The sequence below is a fragment of the Ovis canadensis genome, chromosome 15 (genome assembly GCF_042477335.2).
Source record: "Ovis canadensis isolate MfBH-ARS-UI-01 breed Bighorn chromosome 15, ARS-UI_OviCan_v2, whole genome shotgun sequence".
NCBI lineage: Eukaryota > Metazoa > Chordata > Mammalia > Artiodactyla > Bovidae > Ovis > Ovis canadensis.
In genome coordinates, this window is record NC_091259.1 from 66,040,174 (window position 1) to 66,065,698 (window position 25,525).

At 36.5% G+C, this 25,525-nt stretch overlaps 1 protein-coding gene across 5 annotated transcripts in view; it reads left to right on the plus strand.

Annotated features, from left to right (window-relative positions):
• Positions 1 to 25,525, plus strand: part of METTL15 (methyltransferase 15, mitochondrial 12S rRNA N4-cytidine) — a 248,559-nt gene that overhangs the window by 202,977 nt on the left and 20,057 nt on the right. For 3 of the 5 annotated variants that reach the window (XM_069552954.1, XM_069552955.1, XM_069552953.1), the window contains one exon: positions 20,975 to 24,010. The exons of 1 other annotated variant lie outside the window; for it this stretch is intronic. In XM_069552954.1, coding sequence (XP_069409055.1) covers positions 20,975 to 21,420 — 446 coding nt within the window. In that variant the 3' untranslated portion in view covers positions 21,421 to 24,010. Of the gene's footprint in view, positions 1 to 12,062; positions 13,977 to 20,974; positions 24,011 to 25,525 lie in introns of those variants that run through there. One more of the 5 variants, XM_069552959.1, reaches the window with a different exon arrangement.

Sequence of the window (25,525 nt, forward strand, 5' to 3'; positions counted from 1 at the left end):
TAGATGGCAGCCCACCAGGCTCCACCAACCCTGGGATTCTCTGGGCAAGAACACTGGAGTGGGTTGCCATTTCCTTCTCCAATGCATGAAAGTAAAAAGTGAAAGTGAAGTCGCTCAGTCATGTCCAACTCAGATAGCATATTAAAAAGCAGAGACATTACTTTGCCAACAAAGGTCCATCTAGTCAAGGCTATGGTTTTTCCAGTGGTCATGTATGGATGTGAAAGTTGGACTGTGAACAAAGCTGAGCACCGAAGAATTGATGCTTTTGAACTGTGGTATTGGAGAAGACTCTTGAGAGTCCCTTGGACTGCAAGGAGATCCAACCAGTCCATCCTAAAGGAGATCAGTCCTGGGTGTTCATTGGAAGGACTGATGCTGAAGCTGAAACTCCAATACTTTGGCCTCCTCATGTGAAGAGTTGATTCACTGGAAAAGACCCTGATGCTGGGAGGGATTGGGGGCAGAAGGAGAAGGGGACTACAGAGAATGAGATGGCTGTATGGCATCACCAACTCGGTGGACATGAGTTTGCATAAACTGTGGGAGTTGGCGATGGACAGGGAGGGCTGGCGTGCTGCAGTTCATGGGGTCGCAAAGTGTCTGACATGACTGAGCGACTCAACTGAACTCAGCTGAATCTGAAGATATAAATTATAGCAACTACCTTACAGAATTCTTGGGTAACTGAAGCAGGTAATATATTTTAACTACTAAATGAAGACTGATCCTTAGTAGACTTTTTTTTTTTTTACTTTTGTTGAATGAACACATAAAAATGAGTGAGTGAGCAGGTTATTGAATGATGAAATGCATTTGAGTGAATAGAACAAATGCTGTAAAAAAATTTTGTAATGGATTCACCAGTAGAGATTTCCTACACATGCAGCAGGTGTCTCACTTTTTGAAGGGATTTTTAAGATGTCAGCAGGCAGAGACGTGACAGTCAACAAGCTAGGAACCTGAAGCTTGAGAAGCAGTGTTAAAAAAGACCAAGAGTGGAGAAAACATTCCTTTTTTGTTGAAAACATTTCCTGCTGTTACTTTACTTTCCCCCCCTACCGCCCCCCCCCCTTTTCTTCATCATATCAAAGAACTCTAAAGATGGGCTGACTGCCAAATCATTCAGGATGCATCAGAATCTCATTAACAAGGTGACAAGCTAGCCCTGATATAATTAGCTCTAGGCTTGGATTTTAAAGAATGTTATTGTTGTTGTTGTTTAGTCACTAAGTCATGTCCAGTTCTTTGCCACCCCATGGGCTGCAGCACACTAGGCTTCCTTGTCCTTCACTGTCTCCCAGAGTTTGCTCAAACTAATGTCTATTGAGTTGGTGATGGCATCCAACCGTCTCATCATCTGTTGCCCTCTTCTGCCCTCAATCTTTCCCAGCATCAGGGTCTTTTCCAGTAATTCGTCTCTTCGCATTAAAGTGTTGGAGCTTTAGCGTCAGCATCAGTCCTTCCAATGAGAGAATGTGGTGATTATTAAAAATAATATAAATTATTATTGTTGAGTGAAGATCTCTGATGCCTAATTATTATTATTCAGTGAACGGTTTTAGAGATAGTATCATGGTAATGATTTGAAGGTACTACGTTTTCTTATTAAAAAAAAAAAAAAGAATGTTAGCATTTATGTAAAGTCCTCTAGACAGCATTAATCTCGAGGCCTATGTGCCTCAGGTACCTATCTCAGAAGTTGAAACAGAATGATCATCTAGCAGGTAGGATATTTTCATTGTTAACTTCATCCCTGTGCTCTTTAGATGAACATGGACTTTGATGATAAATTTAAATTAAAAGCCAGGTTGCTTGTCTTGCTATACTGCTTGCATATTTGCATTATTAGTCAGGGTTCACAACTCTTCATTCTGTTCTATCACTGAGTAATGGAAAAAGAAATTCATTTTGGAATTGCACAAAAACTCGGATTCAAATTTTAGCCCTGCTGTTTACTAGAGGTGTGAAATTGCACAAGTTATATAATTATTCTAATTCTCTCTAAGATAAAGATACTTCCTAACTTATAAGATTATTGTGATGATTAGAAATTATATTTTAAAACTACCTAGCCATGTGCTAGGCATATGATAGAATTTGACAAAAACTAATCAATATGAGGAATTTACTTTTATCTAGTTGTTGATAGAATCTTCTTCACAAATACATGTAAAAGTGATTAAAATTCATGATCACAGAGATAATGTAAAATTTTCTCTAATATACAGACCTCCTTAAAACTCTGTGCTTCCATTGCAGGATGATCCCTGGTCGAGGAACTAAGATCCCACATGACCAAAAAAAAAAAGAAAATTTTCTCGATTATAAAAACATCTTCATTTAAGTCATACAACATTAAGAAATTCAAGTGAAAGCTTTAAAAACCTTTACTACTACTCTACCATCACAACATATATATATAATTTGGCAAATTATCTCTTTGTTTTTATTTATTCTCACATTTTTGAGTTGAAATGATTGAAAGTACATAACTTTGAGTTTATTCACTTAACGTTTTATTATGTTACTTATTTTTATGCTAATATACTAGTCAATACAAAATACCATAGTTTATTTAATCCTATATTCATTATTAGGTATTTGACTTACCTCCTTTTGGAAGCTCTATAGGAAATATTTTTATGCACATTTAAGGGATTTTGGATCAGCAAGGAATATTTCCTTTCTAGGCTAAATCCCCTAAGTGAGATTAATGGCATCAACACACACACACACACACACACACACACACACACACACATACCTTGAGTCCTTGAAGCATTGTTTTTCAAAATGAACATACATCCTTCTAGAAATTGGTAGCCTTCACTGAACATTATCCAAAGCACTGCTCCTGGAACAATATGGTAGGCTAAAGCAGGCAGAAAATAAAAGTTTGGGTCAGGGGCTGAGTTCAGTATTAAATTTTGATATGGTAGGGGAAAAAAGCAGATACTTATAATCTATGTTTTAACTAAAATCTATGTGCTCTAGGCCTTTGGAGAATTTTGTCATCTATTCTCTAATTCAATAAGATAGTCTATTAGTCTTTCAATAAGCCTGTTATGAGAAAAATGACAAAAACATAATCCCTGCCTTCTGGAAGTAACACACAATCCTGACATACTTTGGAAGCTTATATTTCAGTGGGAGTAATAATTTTTTTTTTAATAATTGCAATACAGTTGAGAAGTGTTCCGTTGCAGGTTAAGTATGCTACAGGAGGGCAACCAACTTTACATTGGAGCATGAGGATTAATTATGCATATATACTGACCTCACAAGAAAAAGAGGGCATTGTCAAATATCTTTTCCTGCCACCATCTCCCAAGTCTGGGAAATGTGTCCAGCTCAAATCAGAGTAGTACTGCTTGCCCTATAGACTACTCCTAAAGGTTCAAATGAAGAATCTTATTATGGGTCTTTAATATGCCAAAACTCCTGTGTAGACTTCTGCTTTGTGTTCACAGGACCTAGCAAATAGTCCTCAACCCTGGCTTGAAGATACAAGTAAATTTAATATTGACTATCTAAGTAAATGATAGGAATCATGATTCAGTTTAAATTATCCCATCTGTGCTAAATATCTTAAGACATAGGTAGGATAGAATTCGTTTTATTGAAAAATAATGTGTGAAAATATCCATCCTTTAATTTGATATTCTTTTAAAAAAATTTTTATTGGAGGCTAATTGCCTTACTTCCACTGTATAATCATAAGGGATTTGATTTAGGTCATACCTGAATGGTCTAGTGGTTTTCCCTACTTTCTTCAATTTATGTCTGAATTTGGCAATAAGGAGTTCATGTTCTGAGCCACAGTCAGCTCCTGGTCTTGTTTTTGTTGACTGTATAGAGCTTCTCCATCTTTGGCTGCAAAGAGTATAATCAATCTGATTTCGGTATTGACCATCTGGTGATGTCCATGTGTAGAGTCTTCTCTTGTGTTGTTGGAAGAGGGTGTTTGCTATGACCAGTGCATTTTCTTGGCAAAATTCTATTAGTCTTTGCCCTGCTTCATTCTGCATTCCAAGGCCAAATTTTCCTGTTACTCCAGGTGTTTCTTGACTTCCTACTTTTGCATTCCAGTCCCCTATAATGAAAAGGACATCTTTTGGGGGTGTTAGCTCTAAAGTCTTGTAGGTCTTCATAGAACCGTTCAACTTCAGCTTCTTCAGTGTTACTGGTTGGGGCATAGACTTTGATTACCGTGATAGCAATACGTGAACCGTGAACTTCCAGATGTTCAAGCTGATTTTAGAAAAGGCAGAAAAACCAGAGATCAAATTGCCAACATCCTCTGGATCATGGAAAAAGCAAGAGAGTTCCAGAAAAACATCTATTTCTGCTTTATTGACTATGCCAAAGCTTTTGACTGTGTGGATCACAATAACCTGTGGAAAATTCTGAAAGAGATGGGAATACCAGACCACCTAACCTGCCTCTTGAGAAATCTGTATGCAGGTCAGGAAGCAACAGTTAGAAATGGACATGGAACAACAGACTGGTTCCAAATAGGAAAAGGAGTACATCAAGGCTGTATATCGTCACCTTGCTTATTTAACTTCTATGCAGAGTACATCATGAGAAATGCTGAACTGGAAGAAGCACAAGCTGGAATCAAGATTGCCGAGAGAAATATCAATCACCTCAGATATGCAGATGACACCATCCTTATGGCAGAAAGTGAAGAGGAACTAAAAAGCCTCTTGATGAAAGTGAAAGAGGAGAGTGAAAAAGTTGGCTTAAAGCTCAACATTCAGAAAACTAAGATCATGGCATCTGGTCCCATCACTTCATGGGAAATAGATGGGTATACAGTGGAAACAGTGTCAGACTTTATTTTTGGGGGCTCCAAAATCACTGCAGATGGTGACTGCAGCCATGAAATTAAAAGACGGTTGCTCCTTGGAAGAAAAGGTATGACCAACCTAGATAGCATATGGAAAAGCAGAGACATTAATTTGCCAACAAACATCCATCTAGTCAAGGCTATGGTTTTTCCAATGGTCATGTATGGATGTGAGAGTTGGACTGTGAAGAAAGCTGAGCGCCGAAGAATTGATGCTTTTGAACTGTGGTGTTGGAGAAGATTCTTGAGAGTCCCTTGGACTGCAGGGAGATCCAACCAGTCCATTCTGTAGGAGATCAGCCCTGGGATTTCTTTGGAGGGAATGATGCTGAAGCTGAAACTCCAGTACTTAAGCCACCTCATGTGAAGAGTTGACTCATTGGAAAAGACCCTGATGCTGGGAGGGATTGGGGACAGGAGGAGAAGGGGCGACAGAGGATGAGATGGCTGGATGGCATCACCGACTCGATGGATGTGAGTCTGAGTGAACTCCGGGAGTTGGTGATGGACAGGGAGGCCTGGCATGCTGCGATTCATGGGGTCCCAGAGTCGGACACGACTGAGCGACTGAACTGAACTGAACTGAACTGAATTGCCTTACAATATTGTGCTAGTTTCTGTCATACATCAACATGAACCAGCCACAGGTATGCATATGTTTCTTCCTTCTTGAATCTCCCTCCCATCTCTTACCCCATCCCACCCCTCTAGGTTGTCACAGAGCACTGGGTTAAGCTCCCTGTCACACAGCAAATTCCCACTGGCTATCTATTTTACATATGGTAACGTATATGTTTCCATGCTACTCTCTCAATTTATCCCATCCTCTCCTTCTCCTACTGTGTCTACAAGTCTGTTCTCTATGTCTGTGTCTCAAGCAATTGATATTCTTTTAAATTAATTCTGAGCCATCTCTTTTATTTCATCTCAGTGGGTAATGTTCCTTGTTACCTTTTTTGTTCAAGCCTATAACTTTTTTTCCCAATTGTATGAGGATTTGTAAGACTCCACCACCCGTAGTGAGATCATGTTGTCATCAGATTTAACCTAGTAGGAGCTGGGGATTAGATGAGCCTCTGCAGAAGTTTCAGAAGAACCTCACTGAGTAAAGCCAATTTTATCCAGAACCACTGAGGTTCACAGATTTTAATTAACAATTTCAAATTTGTAATATTACTTAAATTTCAGATGAGTGAGAATTTAACACTATATTAAAGGAGCCCAGGCAAAAGGACACAAGTTGCGTCACAGAGACTTATTAAATGTGATGGAAATTCAACAGACGAATGCTGGCAAACAGGTGCAAGAGCTGAATTAATTTCCAAACCCTACCACTCAGGGGGAATTGCAGTGCATCACGTTGACAACCACAGCACATTGTTAATTTCATTCACAAGCTTAAAAATCTCAATACATTTGAACATGTGAATGTATCAAATTTTAAAAAGTATAAGTAGCACAAAGGTATCCCAGAACTAAAAATGATAATTTTTCTCTAGGACCTCAAGTCATTTATCTAGCCAGAAGCATGGTGTTTTTTATGAATGAAATCTATCTTACCACTTCCACATACAAATTGTGTTCTATTATTATACGTCGTGCAGCCTGTTACTAAGCAAGGTTTTCTCTTACTTTTAATATGAAATTCCTTGTGAGTCAGAGGAAGACTGAATATTCACTGCTGTAGTTTCCAATGTCTGCTGTCATGCATAAAGGGGATTTTTAACAACGCTTCTGGTGGTGCTAAGTGGTAATATTCCTGGAGTTAAAGAAAAATGTAACAAACCAAAACTAGATAAATGCAAAGGATTATTTGGTGGTATTATTAAAAGTGGTGAGTTGTAAGCTAAAAACCCAGTATCCTCAATATGTTTTCACCAAGAATTTACCTACTTTGGAGTCACTGGTATATTTGAGCCTTTGATAGAAACCCTGAAGTATTTCCACATAAATCTGCATGTATATACAACATCTTACAAAGATTTCAGGGATTTTATGATTGTCTACCTTCAGCATACCATTTATGGTACATCTTGATCTTTGGGGCTGGAAGATTATTTCTTATTTAGTGGATTTTTCCCTTTGCCACCTACCATACACCAGGCCCTAAGCCTGGGCCTGGGCATATAAGGAAAATACAAAAAGTTTTTGGACTTTTTACAACCTGCTGCTGCTGCTGAGTCGCTTCAGTCGTGTCCAACTCTGTGACCCCATAGACGGCAGCCCACCAGGCTCCCCCGTCCCTGCGATTCTCCAGGCAAAAACACTGGAGTGGGTTGCCATTTCCTTCTCCAATGCATGAAAGTGAAAAGTGAAAGTGAAGTTGCTCAGTCATGTCCGACTCTTAGCGACCCCATAGACTGCAGCCTACCAGGCTCCTTTGTCCATGGGATTTTCCAGGCAAGAGTACTGGAGTGGGGTGCCATTGCCTTCTCCTTTTACAACCTAGAAGGGGTTAATAGGTAAATAGTATAGAGTAGTAAATATATAAAAATAAAAAAATTTATTTTTGATAAAAATATATATTAATAAGGTCACTACAAAAACTTTCTCGAGAAGATTGCACTTTAATGAGTATTACGGATGAGTAGACATAAGCTGTGGGCTTCCCAGGTGGCTCAGTGGTAAACAATCCACTTGGCAGTGCAAGAGATGCAGGTTCGATCCCTGGTTCAGAAAGATCCCCTGGTGAAGGAAATGGCTAACCCGTTCCAGTATTCTTGCCTGAGAAATCCCATAGACAGAGGAGCCTGACGGCTACAGTCCATGGGGTCGCAAAAAGTCAGACACAACTGAGCAACTGAGCATACACATGCACAGAAAAACTGTAAGAAGAGGGAAAAGGTCAATCTAGGCTGAGAATGAGAGCAAGGAGCACTACCTTGTCATCACTAAAATTGTTTATTTACAAGAAATGCATATTAACAAATGTATAGGAAAATCTTTCAGTCTTCTTTCACCATTTCTCAAGAAGCTTTAAAGAAAAAAAAAAAAATTAAAGGATCTTGGTTTAATTCCCCAAGATATTAGCCACCTGAGCCCTTTATTCCTAATTATACACAAGCTTGTCCACCCTCATTTTGCTTAGCTGAAAAATTTTAACCATTCATTTTTCGAACATAAAAACAACTGTAAAGGGCCCCCTTCCTAACAGGTGAGTCAGGAAAAGCCCAGTATGTACTTCATTGGATGAGTCTAGATTCTTAATCAAAAACGTGTAATCACATCAAATATGGCTTTACACAATAACATAAGCTCTCTAAAAATATCTCAGATTCCTCCACTAAGACAATAATACTATTCCCTCCTTGTTTTTTTCATCTTACTAACTTTATTGATCACACTATATACTAATAAAATTATTAATATTTATTTTAAAAAAACAACATGTAATCAGTACCTGCCCCAAAGTCTTTTGATAATGGCAGCAATAGCAACTGTTTCTTTTTTAAACTCACCATCAAGAAAGCTGATGAAAAACAGAAAAATGCACAGTCTAATAACCTAAGCTAACAATATATTGTTTTCAATGGAACAAAAAGGACAAAAGCCAAAGGTATTCATTACCGTTCCCAGGGTAAGAAACCAGGGGAGTTGCTGCCTTTGCCAGATGCGCAGTCTTTAGTCTTGACAATGCACATCTCCCCAAGGGAAATGTGGAGAGAAAGCCAAACTCTTGCAACTTGATGCAAAGTGATTTGGGTTCCATTACAACATCTCTCAGTAAAAGGCTATTCAGGCTTAGAGTAAAGATTCCACACTCATTTTCTCCCTGAAAATGAGGTTGTTATATAAAACACCAGAAACATGGAATCAGAGCTTCTGGAAATCACTCTAAACCATGTGATTTAATCTTAACTTCCTTAAAGGCTTATCAGGAAAAAGGAGATGAGATGGTTTAGTTATATACAGTCTGAAAATTGTTACCTTGTTTTGGGCACACTTCAAAACTCAAGAACATTTTAAAGAAATTTTAAAAATTACATATATAATAAAATAAAGGGTGTGTTTTTTTTAGATGAATTAATGCTAATCTGGGTTTTTCAGAATGTGCTTCTTAGATGAACTAGCCAGAAATGTTATGCCTTTCTTCTGGGCAAGTTAGTTCATTCTGTATTACAAAAAAGGGAGTGTTGGAGTGGACTTCTTATTAAAAAAAGACCTGAGTTCTCATTTGACTCTTGTGAACTTGGAAAGATACACATACTCTTTTGTCTTTCACCTTTAAATGGCAATAGGGATATTTATGTCTTACCTCTCAGAATTATTATAGGAATTTAACAGCATAATTAAGATATTTAGAAAGGATTAACACAAAACCTGTTTTCAGTATTTTCCCAAGTGTGTTACCCAGCAAAGGAGTTCTGTGGAATAGATGTGCTTAGTCATTCAGTCATGTCCAACCCTTTGTGACCCCATGGACTGTAGCCTGCCAGGATCCTTTGTTCATAAGAATTCTCCAGGCAAGAATACTGGAGTGGATTGCCATGCCCTCCTCCGGGGGATCTTCCCAACCCAGGGATTGAACCCTGGTCTCCCACATTGCAGGCAGATTCTTTACTGTCTGAGCCACTAGAGAAGTCTGTGGAATAAATAGTTGTTATTAAAAATTAAAAGTTGTTTCAAAAAGTTTAGACATCCTAGGTAAACAAAGTTATATGGTTACCTTCAGAGCTTTACCATGCTAGAGGGTATTGTGGATCTCCAAGAAAAAAGTATAATTAGTGCTGGGTTTCTTAGACTTGTGAGACAGCAGACACCTTGGTGTTTGGTTGGGGTGCAAATGCTACAGTTTATGAGATTACTATTCCCCAGCACAGCAGCTTGAAAAATGAGAGTCAAGGTCCTCCTTCCACTCCCTCCCTCTACCACCTCCTTTATCGTTGAGTAACTATGCTTAAGAAAGCAGATAACTTGTGCATAAAAATGTTCCATGAGAACTATTAATAGGGCAGTAATAAAAAAAAGAACAGAGGAAAAAATTGATGCACTTAGAATGCCATAATATGTTAACTTAGAAGTGTACCATTAATTTTTACATAAGGAAAATTTTAACTTCAAATGCCAGATGCCAAATGTTTTAGTCTAATGCCTAAATCCAATAAGCATTACTCAGATGCTTCAGGGGTTTTCAACAGCCCTCTATCCCACCTACTCTGCTATTAGTTCAGGATGAAAGTAAAATTAGTTTGGAGCCTCAAATTAACATATCAAATCCTCTCATCACTCCATTTTATAACTGAGAAGAGTAAATAAATGTGTGAAATCACTTTCACATTCATAAAGTGACTACTTCATACAAAGTATGCACTAGGTGCTCCTGAGTATTTTCTTTACTTGATTTTTAGGATAATCCTGTGAAAAGTGTTATCATCTCTTCTAATGGAGAAACAAACTCAGAAGTTGTGTTATTGCCCCACATTAAACAGTCATAAAAATGTAAAATATCTGATCACTGAACCTAGTTTTTCCTTTCTCAAGTTTAGCACTATTTCTATTATATCATGTCATCTTCATCTAATATCATTTCTAATGCTTTTCCATAGGAATTATTAAAATGTGTATGTGTAAACACACTACTTACAAATAGCCTGGCCATGACTTAGGTAAAGACACCTATTTAAATTTAATGAAGGACATATAAAATATTAATGGAAATACTATGTTCCATGGCTTCCCTGGTGGTGCAGAGGTTAAAGCATTTGCCTGCAATGTGGGAGACCTGGGTTTGATCCCTGGGTCGGGAAGATCCCCTGGAGAAGGAAATGGCAACCCACTCCAGTATTCTAGCCTGGAGAATCCCATGGACGGAGGAGCTTGGTGGGCTACAGTCCATGGGTCGCAAAGAGTTGTACACGACTGAACGACTTCACTATATTCCATAGATGGATTGTTTGATATGATAATATAAATTTTATCCAAATCAGTTTAGATATTTACTGCAATTCCAAGCAAAGTGTTTATCACTATATGCTTTATTATTTCTAAATTTAATTTGGAATAATAAGTGAAAATACCAATAAAATTTTTGAAAAGAAAGATAATGGTATGGAGAAGAGGGGCTTACTCTACCTGAAAGTCCAATATCCTGGAAAATTTTTTAAAATAGTAATAATGTGATATTAGCAGAAAAATAGAGAAATACATCAGTGAAACACAATTGAGAATCCAGAGGCAGATCTATTTGTATCTTAAAATGTAGTATTTTATCAAAGCAGTACTTCAAATGAGTAAGGAAATAATATGCTATTTCAGGGCTATTAGCTATATAGTTTTTAAAAAAATAAAGTTAGATCTCTTCTTCATATTATACTAGAACTTCAACTGCTTGTGTATCAAATACTTAGATGTAGAAAGAAAACCAGAAAAACACAGTTGATTATAGCTATAATCTTGGAGTAAGGAAAGCCTTCCTAAACTTGACAGAATCTAAAAGACATGAAGAAAAGTCTATAGAAAAAAATCCATAAACTGTAAAGACAGTCACAATCCAGGAACATTCTTTGCAACTAAATAGAGAGGCAAAGGGTTAATGTCATTATTTCATAAGCAGTTCTTCCAAATCAGTAAAGAAAAAAGCAACATCACATTAAGAGTTTGTTCATAGACTTCATAGTGAAAATCAAATGGTCATTAGATTTGAGAAGATTCCTACTTCTACTAATAGCAAAAGAAGTGCAAATTAAAACAGCTATAAGGTATCACAATGGCACCCCACTCCAGTACTCTTGCTTGGAAAATCTCATGGACGGAGGATCCTGGTGGGCTACAGTACATGGGGTCGCTAAGTGTCAGACACGACTGAGCGACTTCACTTGCACTTTTCACTTTCATGCATTGGAGAAGGAAATGGCAACCCACTCCAGTGTTCTTGCCTGGAGAATCCTAGGGATGGGGAAGCCTGGTGGGCTGCCATCTATGGGGTCGCATAGAGTCGGACACGACTGAAGCGACTTAGCAGCAGTAGCAGACTGATCAAAGTTAAAAAAGTGATAGTGTCTAGTACTAATTGAGGACGTGGGGAGCAAGACTCTCACAAATACTATTGGTGGAAGTAAATTGACACAATCTATTGATATTTAGACAGTAAATTTAGAAGTATTTATTCAAATTTAGATGGGCATAAACAGTTTTTACCTAACTAATTCTACAGGCATATTATCACAAGATCACATTTAGTTACAAGTATTTTTCACTCATCTCACAGGTTAGCAAAATAATGCTCAAAATTCTCCAAGCCAGGCTTCAGCAATACATGAACTGTGAACTTCCAGATGGTCAAGCTGGATTTAGAAATGGCAGAAGAAGAACCAGATATCAAATTGCCAGCATCCGCTGGATCATCGAAAAAGCAAGAGAGTTCCAGAAAAACATCTGTTTCTGCTCTATTGACTATGCCAAAACCTTTGACTGTGTGAATCACAATAAACTCTGGAAAATTCTGAAAGAGATGGGAATACCAGATGACCTGACCTGCCACTTGAGAAACCTGTATGCAGGTCAGGAAGCAACAGTTAGAACTGGACATAGAACAACAGACTGGTTCCAAATAGGAAAAGCAATATGTCAATGATGTATATTGTCACCCTGCTTATTTAACTTATATGAAGAGTAGATCATGAGAAATGCTGGGCTGAATGAAGCACAAGCTGGAATCAAGATTGCCAGGAAAAATATCAACAAGCTCAGATATGCAGATGACACCACCCTTATGGCAGAAAGCGAAGAACTAAAGAGCCTCTTGATGAAAGTGAGAGTGAAAAAGTTGGCTTAAAGCTCAACATTCAGAAAACGAAGATCATGGCATCTGGTCCCATCACTTCATAGGAAATAGATGGGGAAACAGTGGCTGACTTTATTTTCTTGGGCTCCAAAATCACTGCAGATGGTGACTGCAGCCATGAAATTGAAAGATGCTTACTCCTTGGAGGGAAAGTTATGACAAACCTAGACAGCATATTAAAAAGCAGAGACATTACTTTGCCAACAAAGGTTCGTCTAGTCAAGGCTATGGTTTTTCCAGTAGTCATGTATGGATGTGAGAGTTGGACTGTAAAGAAAGCTGAGCACCAAATAATTGATGCTTTTGACTCTTGAGAGTTCCTTGGACTGCAAGGAGATCCAACTAGTCCATCCTAAAGGAGATCAGTCCTGGGTGTTCACTGGAAGGACTGATGTTGAAGCTGAAATTCCAATATTTGGCCACCTGATACGAAGAGCTGACTCATTTGAAAAGACCCTGATGCTGGGAAAGATTGAAGGCAGGAGGAGAAGGGAACGACAGAGGATGAGATGGTTAGATGACATCACTACTCAATAGACATGAGTTTGGGTAAACTCTGGGAGTTTGTAAAGGACAGGGAGGCCTGGTGTGCCTCAGTCCATGGGGGTTGCCAAGAGTCAGACACGACTGAGCGACTGAACTGAACTGAAGTGTTTTCCCCAGATCATGATTGCCTTTTTTACTGTGTAGTTTTTCTGCTGTATAAAATTTTTGAATGTGCGGCTCACATTTTACTGCAGCATTTGTGTGTGTGTGTGATAGTAAAAATAGAAAACATCCCTAATATTCCTGCTGTGTTGGCAATTTGAGCTCTACCAGCGTAGAGATTGCCTCTGTCTTAATTACCATTCCCAGTTAGGTACTGTTCTTGACAGTACAAGCATTTGTTAAATGAACAGACAAAATGGACCATAATGTGTCTAGGCAACTGAAATTATTTTTAAAAGTAAGGAAGGTAAACAGAAACTTGCACATACTGTATAGATCATTCTCTTTTTATAAATATTTACATTTATATACAAAGTATCATATCTATTAAGAAAATGTTAGAAAGTATACGTCTTGATTACTTCTTGTATGGAATTTGAGTAGTGACATTAACATTTTACTTCATATACAACATATTTTTTTTCTAACAATGACTGTGTGTATAACTTCAAAGTGTAAATTCAACCATTCTTTCAATCTACTAACTGTTTTTGGTGTAAAAGATTTATAGCAGTAAACAAAGTCTCTGTTTTTACTGAGTATATATTCTAATGGAGGAAAACAGATGGTGAACAAATATTTATCCCTGATATTTTGAAGAAAATAATAAAACCATATAAGTAAACTCCAGTGACAAGGTGCTATTTTCCTTCTTTTCTAATGCTGCAATGTTTAAGAGACCTGAATAAAGTAGGGAGCTACCCATCCAGGTATATGTTGGCAGACAGATATTCTTGGTACAAGTCAGAGGACCCAGTCTGGAACACTTCATGTATTAGTTAAGAGTACAGAGTTTGGGAAAATGGGGGTGGTGAGAAGCAGAAGTTGTATATGACATAGGAACATTTGGCCACAGTAAGAACTTCAGTTCCCATTACATGTGATAGAAAGACCCTAAAAGTGTTGAACTGTGAAATGACATTGAATTTTTGTATGCAAAAGATCTGCCAATAACTGTGTGGAAAAGATGATGATGGCTGGCACTAGGGTGAGGGCAGTGGAATTGGCGTGAAACGGTGGGGTTATGGATGCATTCCAGATAAAGATAAAAAGCCACCAGAAGTTGCTGATATGAGAAGAAGAAAAGAATAAGGATATGAAACTGTCAGGAATTTAAAATATCACTGCAGACAAACCTGATCTGGAATGTGAGAATAAATACCTCTAATGAGGCAGAACACTTCAACCATTTTCTTGAATAGGTAGGGTCAATCTCTTATGGTATGAATTTTCCCTACTTTACCGTGAGAGATGTAAGTGCCAAATAGTGTCTAGAAGTTATACCGAAATTAGAATTTGTTATCCCTTAGTGGATTTAATGTTCATTTATTCTTAAATATACATTTTTTTAAGTGTTCAGTTCAGTAGAATTCAGTCACACAGTCGTGTCTTACTCTTTGCAAGCCCATGGACGGCAGCACGCCAGGCCTCCCTGTCCATTGCCAACTCCCAGAGTTTACTCAAACTCATGTCCATTGAGTCAATGATACCATCCAACCATCTCATCCTCTGTTGTCCCCTTCTCCTGCCTTCAGTTTTGCCCAGCATTGGGGTCTTTTCAAATGAGTCAGTTCTTCGCATCAGGTGGCCAAAGTATTGGAGTTTCAGCTTCAGCAACAGTCCTTCCAATGAATATTTAGGATGAATACTCCATCCTTTAGGATGGGCTGGTTGGATCTCCTTGAAGTCTAAGGGAACCTCAAGAGTCTTTTCCTCCAACCCCACAGATCAAAAGTATCAGTTCTTCAGCACTCAGCTTTCTTTATAGTCCAACTCTCACATGCAAACATAACTACTGGAAAAACCATAGCCTTGACTAGACGGACCTTTGTTGGCAAAGTAATGTCTTTGCTTTTTAATATGCTGTCTAGGTTGGTCATAGCTTTTCTTCCAAGGAATAAGCATCTTTTAATTTCATGGCTGCAGTCACCATCTGCAGTGATTTTGGAGCCCAAAAAAATAAAGTCTGACACTGTTTCCACTGTTTCCCCATCTATTTGCCATGAAGTGATGGGACCAGATGCCATGGTCTTTGTTTTTTGAATGTTGAGCTTTAAGCCAACTTTTTCACTCTCTTCTTTCACTTTCATCAAGAGGCTCTTTAGTTCCTCTTCACTTTCTGCCATAAGGGTGGTATCATCTGTATATCTGAGGTTATTGATATTTCTCCCGGCAATCTTGATTCCAGCTTGTACTTCATCCAGCCCAGCGTTTCTCATGATGTACTCTGCATATAGGTTAAATAAGCAAGGTGACAATATAAGCCTTGACGTACTCCTTTTCCTATTTGGAACCAGTCTGTTGTTCCATGTCCAGTTCTATGCAAAAATAAAGTTCACTCTGCCCAGTTGCTCATTTCAGATAATAAAGGTCTTTCTGTTTGCAGGGCCTCAGTTTCAAATTATTTGCAAGTGATCCCCTGCATGTGCAAACAATATTAAGGACATTCCCAGTCTGTATCAGATATCATTAAATACATGCATGCAGTTGTATTCAGACAATGAAATTTTTAGCAAATGTAAGAGTTCAGTTGTTCCATTAAAATCATAATTTAGTACCCACAATCACATTTGGCCAAAAAGTGGGTTATAGAATGGAATTTGTTTCATGATATCATTAAAATTCTATTCATAATGTTTTCTCTAGGAATATTATGTTCTTTATTTAGTCACTTATTGATGTGACTGAATGTTATACTCTTTGTTTATTCATCCAGTGATGTGAATAAAACTGTTTGTAGTTATGGTCCTAGATTTTTATTCATTTGCCCATATTTTTTGTTCATTATCTATTCATTATCTTTTTAACAAACATTTACCGAGTGTTTACTACAGTAGTTTTTAATCTTGGCTGCAAATCAAAATCCTCTTTGAAGCTTTTTTAAAGTACTGATTCCTATGTAATAAACCCCTGAAACTGATTCAATAGGTGTGGACTTCAGCCAGGCATCTTTATTTTTTCAAAAGCTCCACAGGTGACTCTGATGTACAGTCAGGATTAGCAATCATAAGTGTCTCTATTAAGCAGGAGGAATATAAGAGTTAACATAAAATAATTCCTATTCAGAAGGAGACTGGAGTCGAGTGAGACAGACAAGTAAACTAGTAATTACAGTAGTGTGATAAGTGCTCCATGAAGGGTAAGCACACCTCTTCCAATTTAGAACTAACATACATTGGCTTTGTGTTAAGTTAATCCATTGATGGACCATAAAATAGAAAAGGGAGATTTTCTCTCAGTACCAATCCAAATGACCCAGATTGTGCTTGAGTCCATATTTTCTGTGTTACCTGCTCTATGCCTTAATCAAATGAATTAGCCATACAAGACTCTGTGATTAAACTCAGGAAATGGAAAAACAGAGAGACCAGTTTCTATTTCTGATAACAGGATATGGGAGATGAGAAAGCAGTGAAGAAAGATTGCAAAACAGCCAGCTCCTCAGAGTTAGGGAGCAGGTATCGCTAGTATTTTTCTTCCTATGGTCTGAATTAGTCCAGCTCATAGGTAGACCTTGGTTCTAATATAGCTTTTGAATCTTTTTTCCTGATTATTTGTAGGCAACTGTTCCTACCTAGTCTATGCATACTTAAGAGGACTCTGTAGCAGAGTTACGGTCTGACTAATGACTCTCACAGGAAAATCATTTTTGCTACCTCAGACATTTACTGATTGTCCTTTAACTTTCCAATTCAGACAGAGAACCTTGTTTAATTCTTGATAGTAGGATTGTCTTTTCTTATATTTTTGTCTGTTTGTAACATTAACAGTTGATGTTTTGTTTTTACTGTTTTAATTTCCATTACCATATTGTATTTTATACACTTTTGTTTCTTTTTTATTTCATTTTACACAGTCTGCATCGTCAGCCTCTCCTCCCATAATTACAGACACAAAAGTGCCAGTATAAAGGAAGAGAGGATATAGTGTCTTTGGATCCCCAGAGCAGCACTAAAAAGCTCCACAAAACCACACATCGTCCATTGCAGTCCCTTGTCATCTCCCTAAAAATGCAACTTGGGGAGGCTGACAGGACCACTCCTAGGAATCCTACTCAGGAAACCCAGTGGACATAGTCCAGGTTAGAATTCCCTATGCAGAAGTAAACACCAGAAGGAAAGCTTCATGAAATCTAGTTATCCTATTATCTTCAGGATCATCCATTCCTAAATATAAATGAAAGCTCTTATTTTCTTTCTCCATGATCTGATAGTGACAAGCCTAATTAGACCTTATAAAGACAAGCTTATCTGGTTACATTGGTGTTAATTTGTGAGCTCCAGATTCATATGTAGGGTGAATGAACTTAATGTGAACATGGATTATATAAACTTGAGGTTGTATAATTTATTAATAAAGTCACTTTATCTGAATACTTTGAAATAAAAACAGATTTCTTCAATTAAAATAATTAGTCAGGAATCTCATAGTTCTATATCTAGCTGGCTACATGAATTGTAAACTATAATTATGATACAGGAAGGTACCATTTTAGCTGGTAAACAAAAATGCCTACCATATTTTTTCATATCAAATGAACCAATGCTGGAACCCACTCCAGTTTTCCTGGGCTTCCCTTGTGGCTCAGCTGGTAAAGAATCCTCCTGCAATACAGGAGACCTGGGTTTGATCTCTGGGTTGGGAATATCCCCTGAAGAAGGGAACCACTACCCATCCCAATATTCTGGCCTGGAGAATTCAAAGAGTCGGATACGACCAAGCAACTTTCACTTTCATGGAGATTTCAGACATACTTCATTATTTTAGCATTTCCTATTTTTATTAGCTTTCAAAAATATATCTAATGATAATATCAACAAAGTATTAAGCTTTCTCCTTTCTGTCATTTCCTCTATTTAGTTAACACATATCTAGGCATGGTTGATTCAGTGGGCTATGTTAGAAAACCACATCCTCAAATATTTATCTTTAAAATGTGATAAAATACAAGGAAAGCTAAGCAGTTACCATGTTGAGCCATAGTTTAATTTCTACAAAATATTAGAGATGCTAAGAAAAAAAAAACAACTGAAGCCTTGAAGCAGAAATATCCTACAGTATTTCTTGATCCATGTGTTCCATGAATGTTTGCCTCCTACTTTACATTAAAATCCATGTATATTAAAACATATTTTATATTACATTTCCCCTTTGAAAAAATTAGTGTTGAATTCGGCAAGGTTTGAATCACTTAAGGTCTTCAGGAATGCAGCCTTCCCGAAGCATACTCTAAGTTCAAGTTCTAAGTCATGCATGTTTGTTGAGATCCTTAGAATGTTTTGAAACGCATTGCCCAGTGACTAAAACTCTTGCCCTGGAAAATGGAGAAATTGAATATCAAAGGGAAAGAAGTTGAACTCCCTCCTCAACTTTGACTTTTGTTTTTGAGAGACTTGGTTGTTGGAAGATAAATTCCCTAGTATCTAATGTTTTCCAGCCTTTCAATGAAGTAGATTTTGTGGAGGGAAAAGTGAACACATAACACTGATTCGGTTAATGTCAGATGGCCAGGTTCTCAGCTCTGAGATACATATAAAATATTATTTGTCCCCTCTCTAATCCAGTTTCCTAAAATGATTAATCAGATGTGTTTTAATGTACTTTATTACCAGAGTTAAGGATTACTAAAATATGTACTATTATTAAGTTGTGAGATTCCCTTATATGTGAATAAGAGAGTTTTGTCAGATGTATATTTTATGGTTTTAGTATTTGCTCTTAGGTTCATGATCCACTTTGAATTAAGTTTTGTGTATGGTGAGGTGTAAGGGTTGAAGTTCATTTTATTTTGTACATATAATCACTTTCATTGAAAATCTGTTCTTTCTGCATTGAATTAACTTGACATTTGGTCAAAATACAATTACATATATAAATGTGGGTCATTTTTCTTAGAGGTGTAAAATTTTGGAGCTATGTTATTTGGTGCATATGCTTTTGTAATTGTATCTTACTGCTATTTTGATTATTTTCTCCATAGGAAATGTTTATTTGGGGGTCTAGCAATTCTCCCTGGTGGCTTAGATGGTAAAGAATCTGCCTGCAATGTGGAGACTTGGGTTTGATCCCTAGATTGGGAAGATCCCCTGGAAGAGGGCATAGCAACCCACTCCAGTATTCTTGCCTGGAGAATCCTCATAGACAGAGGAACCTGGTGGGCTACAGTTCATGGGGTCACAAAGAGTCAGACTAGTGACACAGTCTGTTGGACTTCATGCCCAGACACAACTGGGCACCTAAGCACAGCACAGCACAGCACAGCAATTCTCCATTTTAGAAGTTTATTTGTCTAATGGTAATATAGTCTCTCGGGCTATTTTATGCTTACTCTCTACATGATATACTTTTTCACAGTTATTTGCTTATTTTTATTTGTATTTTTAAATTTAATATACATTTCTATAATGTATAATTATATAATTAATTAGGTATAATGTATAATTAGGTCTTGACAATGACAGTGTATAATTAGGTCTTGCTAGTTTTCAGTCATACAGTCTCTACATTTTTATTCATGTTTAGTACATTTATATTTAATGTGATTATTTTTATATTTGGATATATTGTCTTCCATTTTTCGTATTTGTTTTCTCTTTGCCTCATTTTTATTTTCCTGTTTTTCTCCCTTCTTTTATGTTAAAATATGTTGTGGATTATTTTTATTCTCTATTAATTTATTGGCTTTATTTCTTTGCATTATTTTTATTGAGTGTTTTAGAGACCACAATCTGCAACTTTAAATTCCCGTAAAACACAAGACCCTTGTGATAGTGTAGTTTCACTTATGTACTCTGCATCCTTTGTGCTACTGCTGTCATATAAAATATATTTATATCTATATTATAAACCCTAGAATATTGTTATAATTTTACTTAGAGTCCTGAGTTTTAATGAAATTAAGAATGACAGAAAGATAGTCCTGTCTTTTAAGAAATTAAACATATTTCTTATCTTCATATATCATTCATATTTTCATTATCTTCTCTCTCAGTCTTCACCTGATGTTATTTCAGACTGAAGTATTGGCTTTTGCATTTCTTGAATTTAAAGCTATTAGCAATGAACTCTCTCATTTTTAAAATTCATTTGAAATGTCTTTGAACCTTAACTTTTGAAGAATGGCTTTAAAATAGTTTTCTTGGAAGACAGCTTTTTTTCCCCCTCAACAATTTGAGTTTTGTTCTAGTATTTTTTTTCTTTGTTGTATTCAAAGTTTTTCTTACTATCGTCAGCTTGTAGTAGTTTAATTATGATGTGTCTAGGTGCAGTTTTCTGTGTTTATTCTATTTGAGATCATTGAACTTTTTTAGATGAGTTAACATTTTTCATCAAAGTTAGTAAGTTTTTCATTATTATTTCTTCAAATATTTGTTCAGCCTTTTGTCTTTCTCTGTTCTTGTTTGACTACAGTTAGCCTTAAGAGTTCTGAAAGATGTTACTGACACAATAGTTTTAAACTTTGATGGAATGCTTGGAAATAAAATGGAGAAATATGGATGAAATGACACAGTTTTCTAAGGAAACAATTCCTTAAATATATAAAAAATACAACCCGGTAAATTTACAGTTGAAAATATTAATGTGACCCATTTGTCCTCTTTTCTTGTTTTAACAAAATCTGTCTGTAGGTGCATTTCCTCCCTCTGCTCTTTATGCACGAAAAGATGTGCTACAGCGATCCACCCATATAGCTACAAAGACTTTTCAAGCTTTTCGCATATTTGTGAACAATGAGCTCAATGAACTTTACACGGGACTGAAGACAGCTCAGAAGTTTCTGAGACCTGGTGGTCACCTCGTTGCCCTCTCCTTCCATTCACTGGAGGATCGCATCATCAAACGATTCCTGCTTGGGATAAGCATGACAGAAAGGTTTAACCTAAGTGCTAGACAGAAGGTGATACAAAAATCCCAGTTGGATTCATATCAGGAAAACAAGGAAGGCGTCTCTACACGAAAGGCCCCTTTAATGTGGAAATTGATACACAAGAAGGTACTTACTCCAGAAGATCAAGATGTACAGGATAACCCCAGAGGACGTTCTGCCAAGCTTAGAGCAGCTATCAAATTATGAGAAAGTTTTCATCATCTAATCCTTCAAGATTTTCCTCACAGTTTCTCATGTGATATTCCTGGACAACCTAATGTAAGAAAGTATGGGATTTATGAAGTTATATAACTATATATGTGTGGATCTAGTGGGTATTTAGCTCTTTTTATCCCTCAAAAGGAAAATGTGAAAATATTAACATGACATAGAAAGCTCAATTCAAGGAGCAGCAGTACCTCAAAACTGGAACAGTATGTTTATCTTAGCAATATATTTGACTTTTGAAATGGTTAAATTCTGGTTAAATCCTTTCTTTAACCAGGAAATTTTTTAAAAGAAGAGGAGAATATGTGTATGTAAAATCCAGTTGTGAAAAGAGAGATGATAATTATATCTGCATGCCCAAATTTCTGAATTTAGATATTCAGATTTGCAATAGACTGTCTATGATTCAAATAGTTAATAATGATCATGGAATTTATTTTAATTTTTCTTCTTGGGAATAGCTTTCTCGAATACAGGTATTACTATTTTAAAAATGTGTTACACTGATAAATTTAAATACTGAATTATAGTATCATTGTTTTAAAGAGATTTTTCGGTATGATATGTGCCATGTTTTCATATATTACAAACTAAAAATATAGAATTGCTCTAATAGCCTTCACAGAGGATGTTTCATAAAACTTATATTTGAATTCAGTTGTGTTTATTATAGTATTAGTCCAGAATGCTTTTGATACAGTCTAGCAAAGAAGAGCGATGGTAGTTAACTAATCACAAAAATTAATATAAAATCGTCCAAGTGGTAAGGGCTGTATAGATGTAGTATGCTGTGCTGTGCTGTGTTTAGTCACTCGGTCATGTCCAACTCTTTGCAACCCCATGGACTGTCGCGTACCAGGCTCCATAAAGTATCATAAATACATCCAATAGCGATGAAATCCCATCACTGATGACATGGTACTTGATTTATGACTCAAAGAATGAATAAGAGATAATTAGTCATGGGATACATGGGCATGTTGATTAAAGGGACATGTCAATGATTGTTTTCTTAAGTAGTTCCCCTTGAAGTCATATTTATACTGTTAATTTGCTCAGTAAACTATTTATTCAAATACAGGGAAAATTCATTTTATCAATTATGATTACAGAGCTTAAGTTGGCGAATCCAGTGAATAAAATATCAACATAATTAGATGGGCAAAAGATAAGAATTAAAAACTTACATGTATCTCAGACTTGCTTTATCTACCTCTGTAATAGTTAACTTTAGTTCCCAAGTTTGTTTACCACTTTTAATTTACAGACTGCTCAAACCTGAGGATGTCCCAGGTGGCGCAGTGGTAAAGAATCACCTGCCAACACAGGAGACACAAGAGACATGGGTTTGATCCCTGGGGTCAGGAAGATTCCCCTTAGTAGGAAATGGCAACTCACTCCAGTATTCTTTCCTGGAAAATTCCATGGGCAGAGGACCCTGGCAGGCTACAGTCCAGGAGATTGCAAAGAGTTGGACATGACTAAGAAACTGAATACACACGCACATTCAAATCTGAAGAATTCGGCAGTGAAATCAGAATAAGAAAATATTCTAGGGAGCGATGTGCTCATATTAGAAATGAATGTACCTAGCTTAATCTCTGAATCCTTCCTAAAGAATTTTGTAAGTTCCTCTTTGTATGTAAGTCATATTTGTGAATGAGAATGATTCCCAAAGGTAGTTACCCATCTGAGTATGTGATTAGAATACAAAAGATTACATGTAATACTCAAGAATGATTCACCTATGTCATCAATCATGTTTGAATGTTATATAACATGGAAATTTTTTCATTAACGTTAAGTGGAAACTGCCTGCACTGACTGGGTTAGATGACATCCTTCCAAAATTCATGTCCTTTCCGAAACCTCATAAGGTGACCTTATTTGGAAATTCAGCTATTACAGATGTTAACAGTTAAGATATAATACTGGAGCAGAGAAGGCCCTTAACGCCATATATCTGTGTCCTTGAAAGAAAAGAAGAAAGAAACACAGGGGAGAATGCCACACGAAGACAAGGGCAGAGACTGAAGTGACATATCTACGAGCTAGGGGACACCAAGAGTTGCTGGCAACCATAAGAAGCGAGGGAGACGCATGGAGTAGTTTCTCCCTCGGGGACTTTAGTAGGTATTAATAACTGCTGAAGCCTTGGTTTCAGACTTCCAATCTCCAGAACAGTTAGAGAATAAATTTCTGCTATCTTCTGCTGGCCAATCTGTGGTGGTTTATTATGGCAGCCTTAAGAAACTGGTCCTCTGACCAAAAAAAAAAAAAAACCTTGAATAATATGCATGAAAAAAATCCTGCATCAAAAAACACAAAATCGGCTTCAAAATATTACAGTATAAAAACACGTTATCTATTTTTTATAATTAGGCATTTGCATCAATCGTTCTTACCTTCCTCTTAGTTGTAGGATGAATAATCAAATACCTGATGAGTTTCAAATGATTAACAATGGACAATGACTTTGGGGAATTTAAACAGTACATATGGGAAATAAAAAGTTTATTAAAATGAATGTACATTGCTTTTCCAATAAAATATAAATTATATAAAACAAGCAGTTGTTTTGCATTTCTGAATCTTTCTATTGACTGCCTCTGCCAGTCATATTATATAACATGGATCCCATTGTGTAGGACATCAGTTCTTAACAGTTTTAATAATTATTCATTAAGAAATGAAATTTAATAACTATATACAATTTTTAGCTGATACTCCTATTTTATATGTTCATTTTGCTTTGACAATTATATGTTGGTTTTTATATAATCTTTGAAATTTCTAGGGTAATTTCAGGGGAAGACACTAATAATATCAATTTTTTTCGATTTCATGTAATATGTGATATATGGTTTATGCTAAAATTCATTTATATTGAACTATTTATTACAACCAATAGTTTATAAGAAAATACAGTATGCCTCACTAGGTTTTTGAGGTTAACTAAAACCTCTTAAAATTCACTTGTAAATATTTGAAAATCATATTTTCTTTAGTCTTTGCAGAGTGTTATATATCTTCAGAGGTTATAAAATTCTTTCTAATTTTTGTTTTTAAATAAGCAGAAATAATAATGAATTTATACTGTAAAATTTTTAATAAAATCTAAACTACATTTGAAATCTTGGAAAATTCAAAAGGTACAAAAGATACACAATTTATATCAGCACTTTCATTTGGTTATAAAAGAATGTATATATATTTATTCAATAAATATATGTTAAAGCCTGACCTTTTAGGAAGAAATCAAAAACACCTCTCTCACTTCTTTCTTTTTATACTCCTTCCCTTTCCCTTTCTCTGTTCAGATGTGAATTTCTTATGCCAGCAGCTGCTGCTGCTAAGTCGCTTCAGTTGTGTCCGACTGTGCGATCCCATAGACGGCAGCCCACCAGGCTTCCCCGTCCCTGGGATTCTCCAGGCAAGAACACTGGAATGGGTTGCCATTTCCTTCTCCAGTGCGTGAAAGTGAAAAGTGAAAGTGAAGCTGCTCAGTCGTGTCTGACTCTTCGAGACCCCATGGACTGTAGCCTTCCAAGCTCCTCTGTCCGTGGGATTCTCCAGGCAAGAGTACTGGAGTGGGTCGCCAGCAGAGATGACATTAATTTATATTTCACATTTACTCTGGAAAAAGAATTATGCAATATTAGTATGTACTCTCACCAACTAAGCTCTACATGTTAGATTATTAGTAATGGGCAAGACAACTAAAAATTGCTTCTAGTTAAACTTCTCTAATTTTTATTTTAATGTACCTGTTTTTCTATTGTGTTTTTGTGATTGCTGCAGTATTCTAATAGATTTTGTGTGTGTGTTAGCAACAATCTATAATAGAAAGAGATAAGCATTAAAATGTAAAGGGAATTTTGTGAAGTGCTTGATAAATATGAATTTAATGACAGAAATCCTGATCAGAGATATATTTTTTCTCAGAACCACAATGCCATATGTTCAATGTTGAATGAAGTATGGTTTGTAAAAATCAGCATCATATTCTAAAGAAACTAGATTGTATAACAAGCATAACTATTTTTATATTATTTTCTCAAATTTCATCTGTTTATAGCTACTA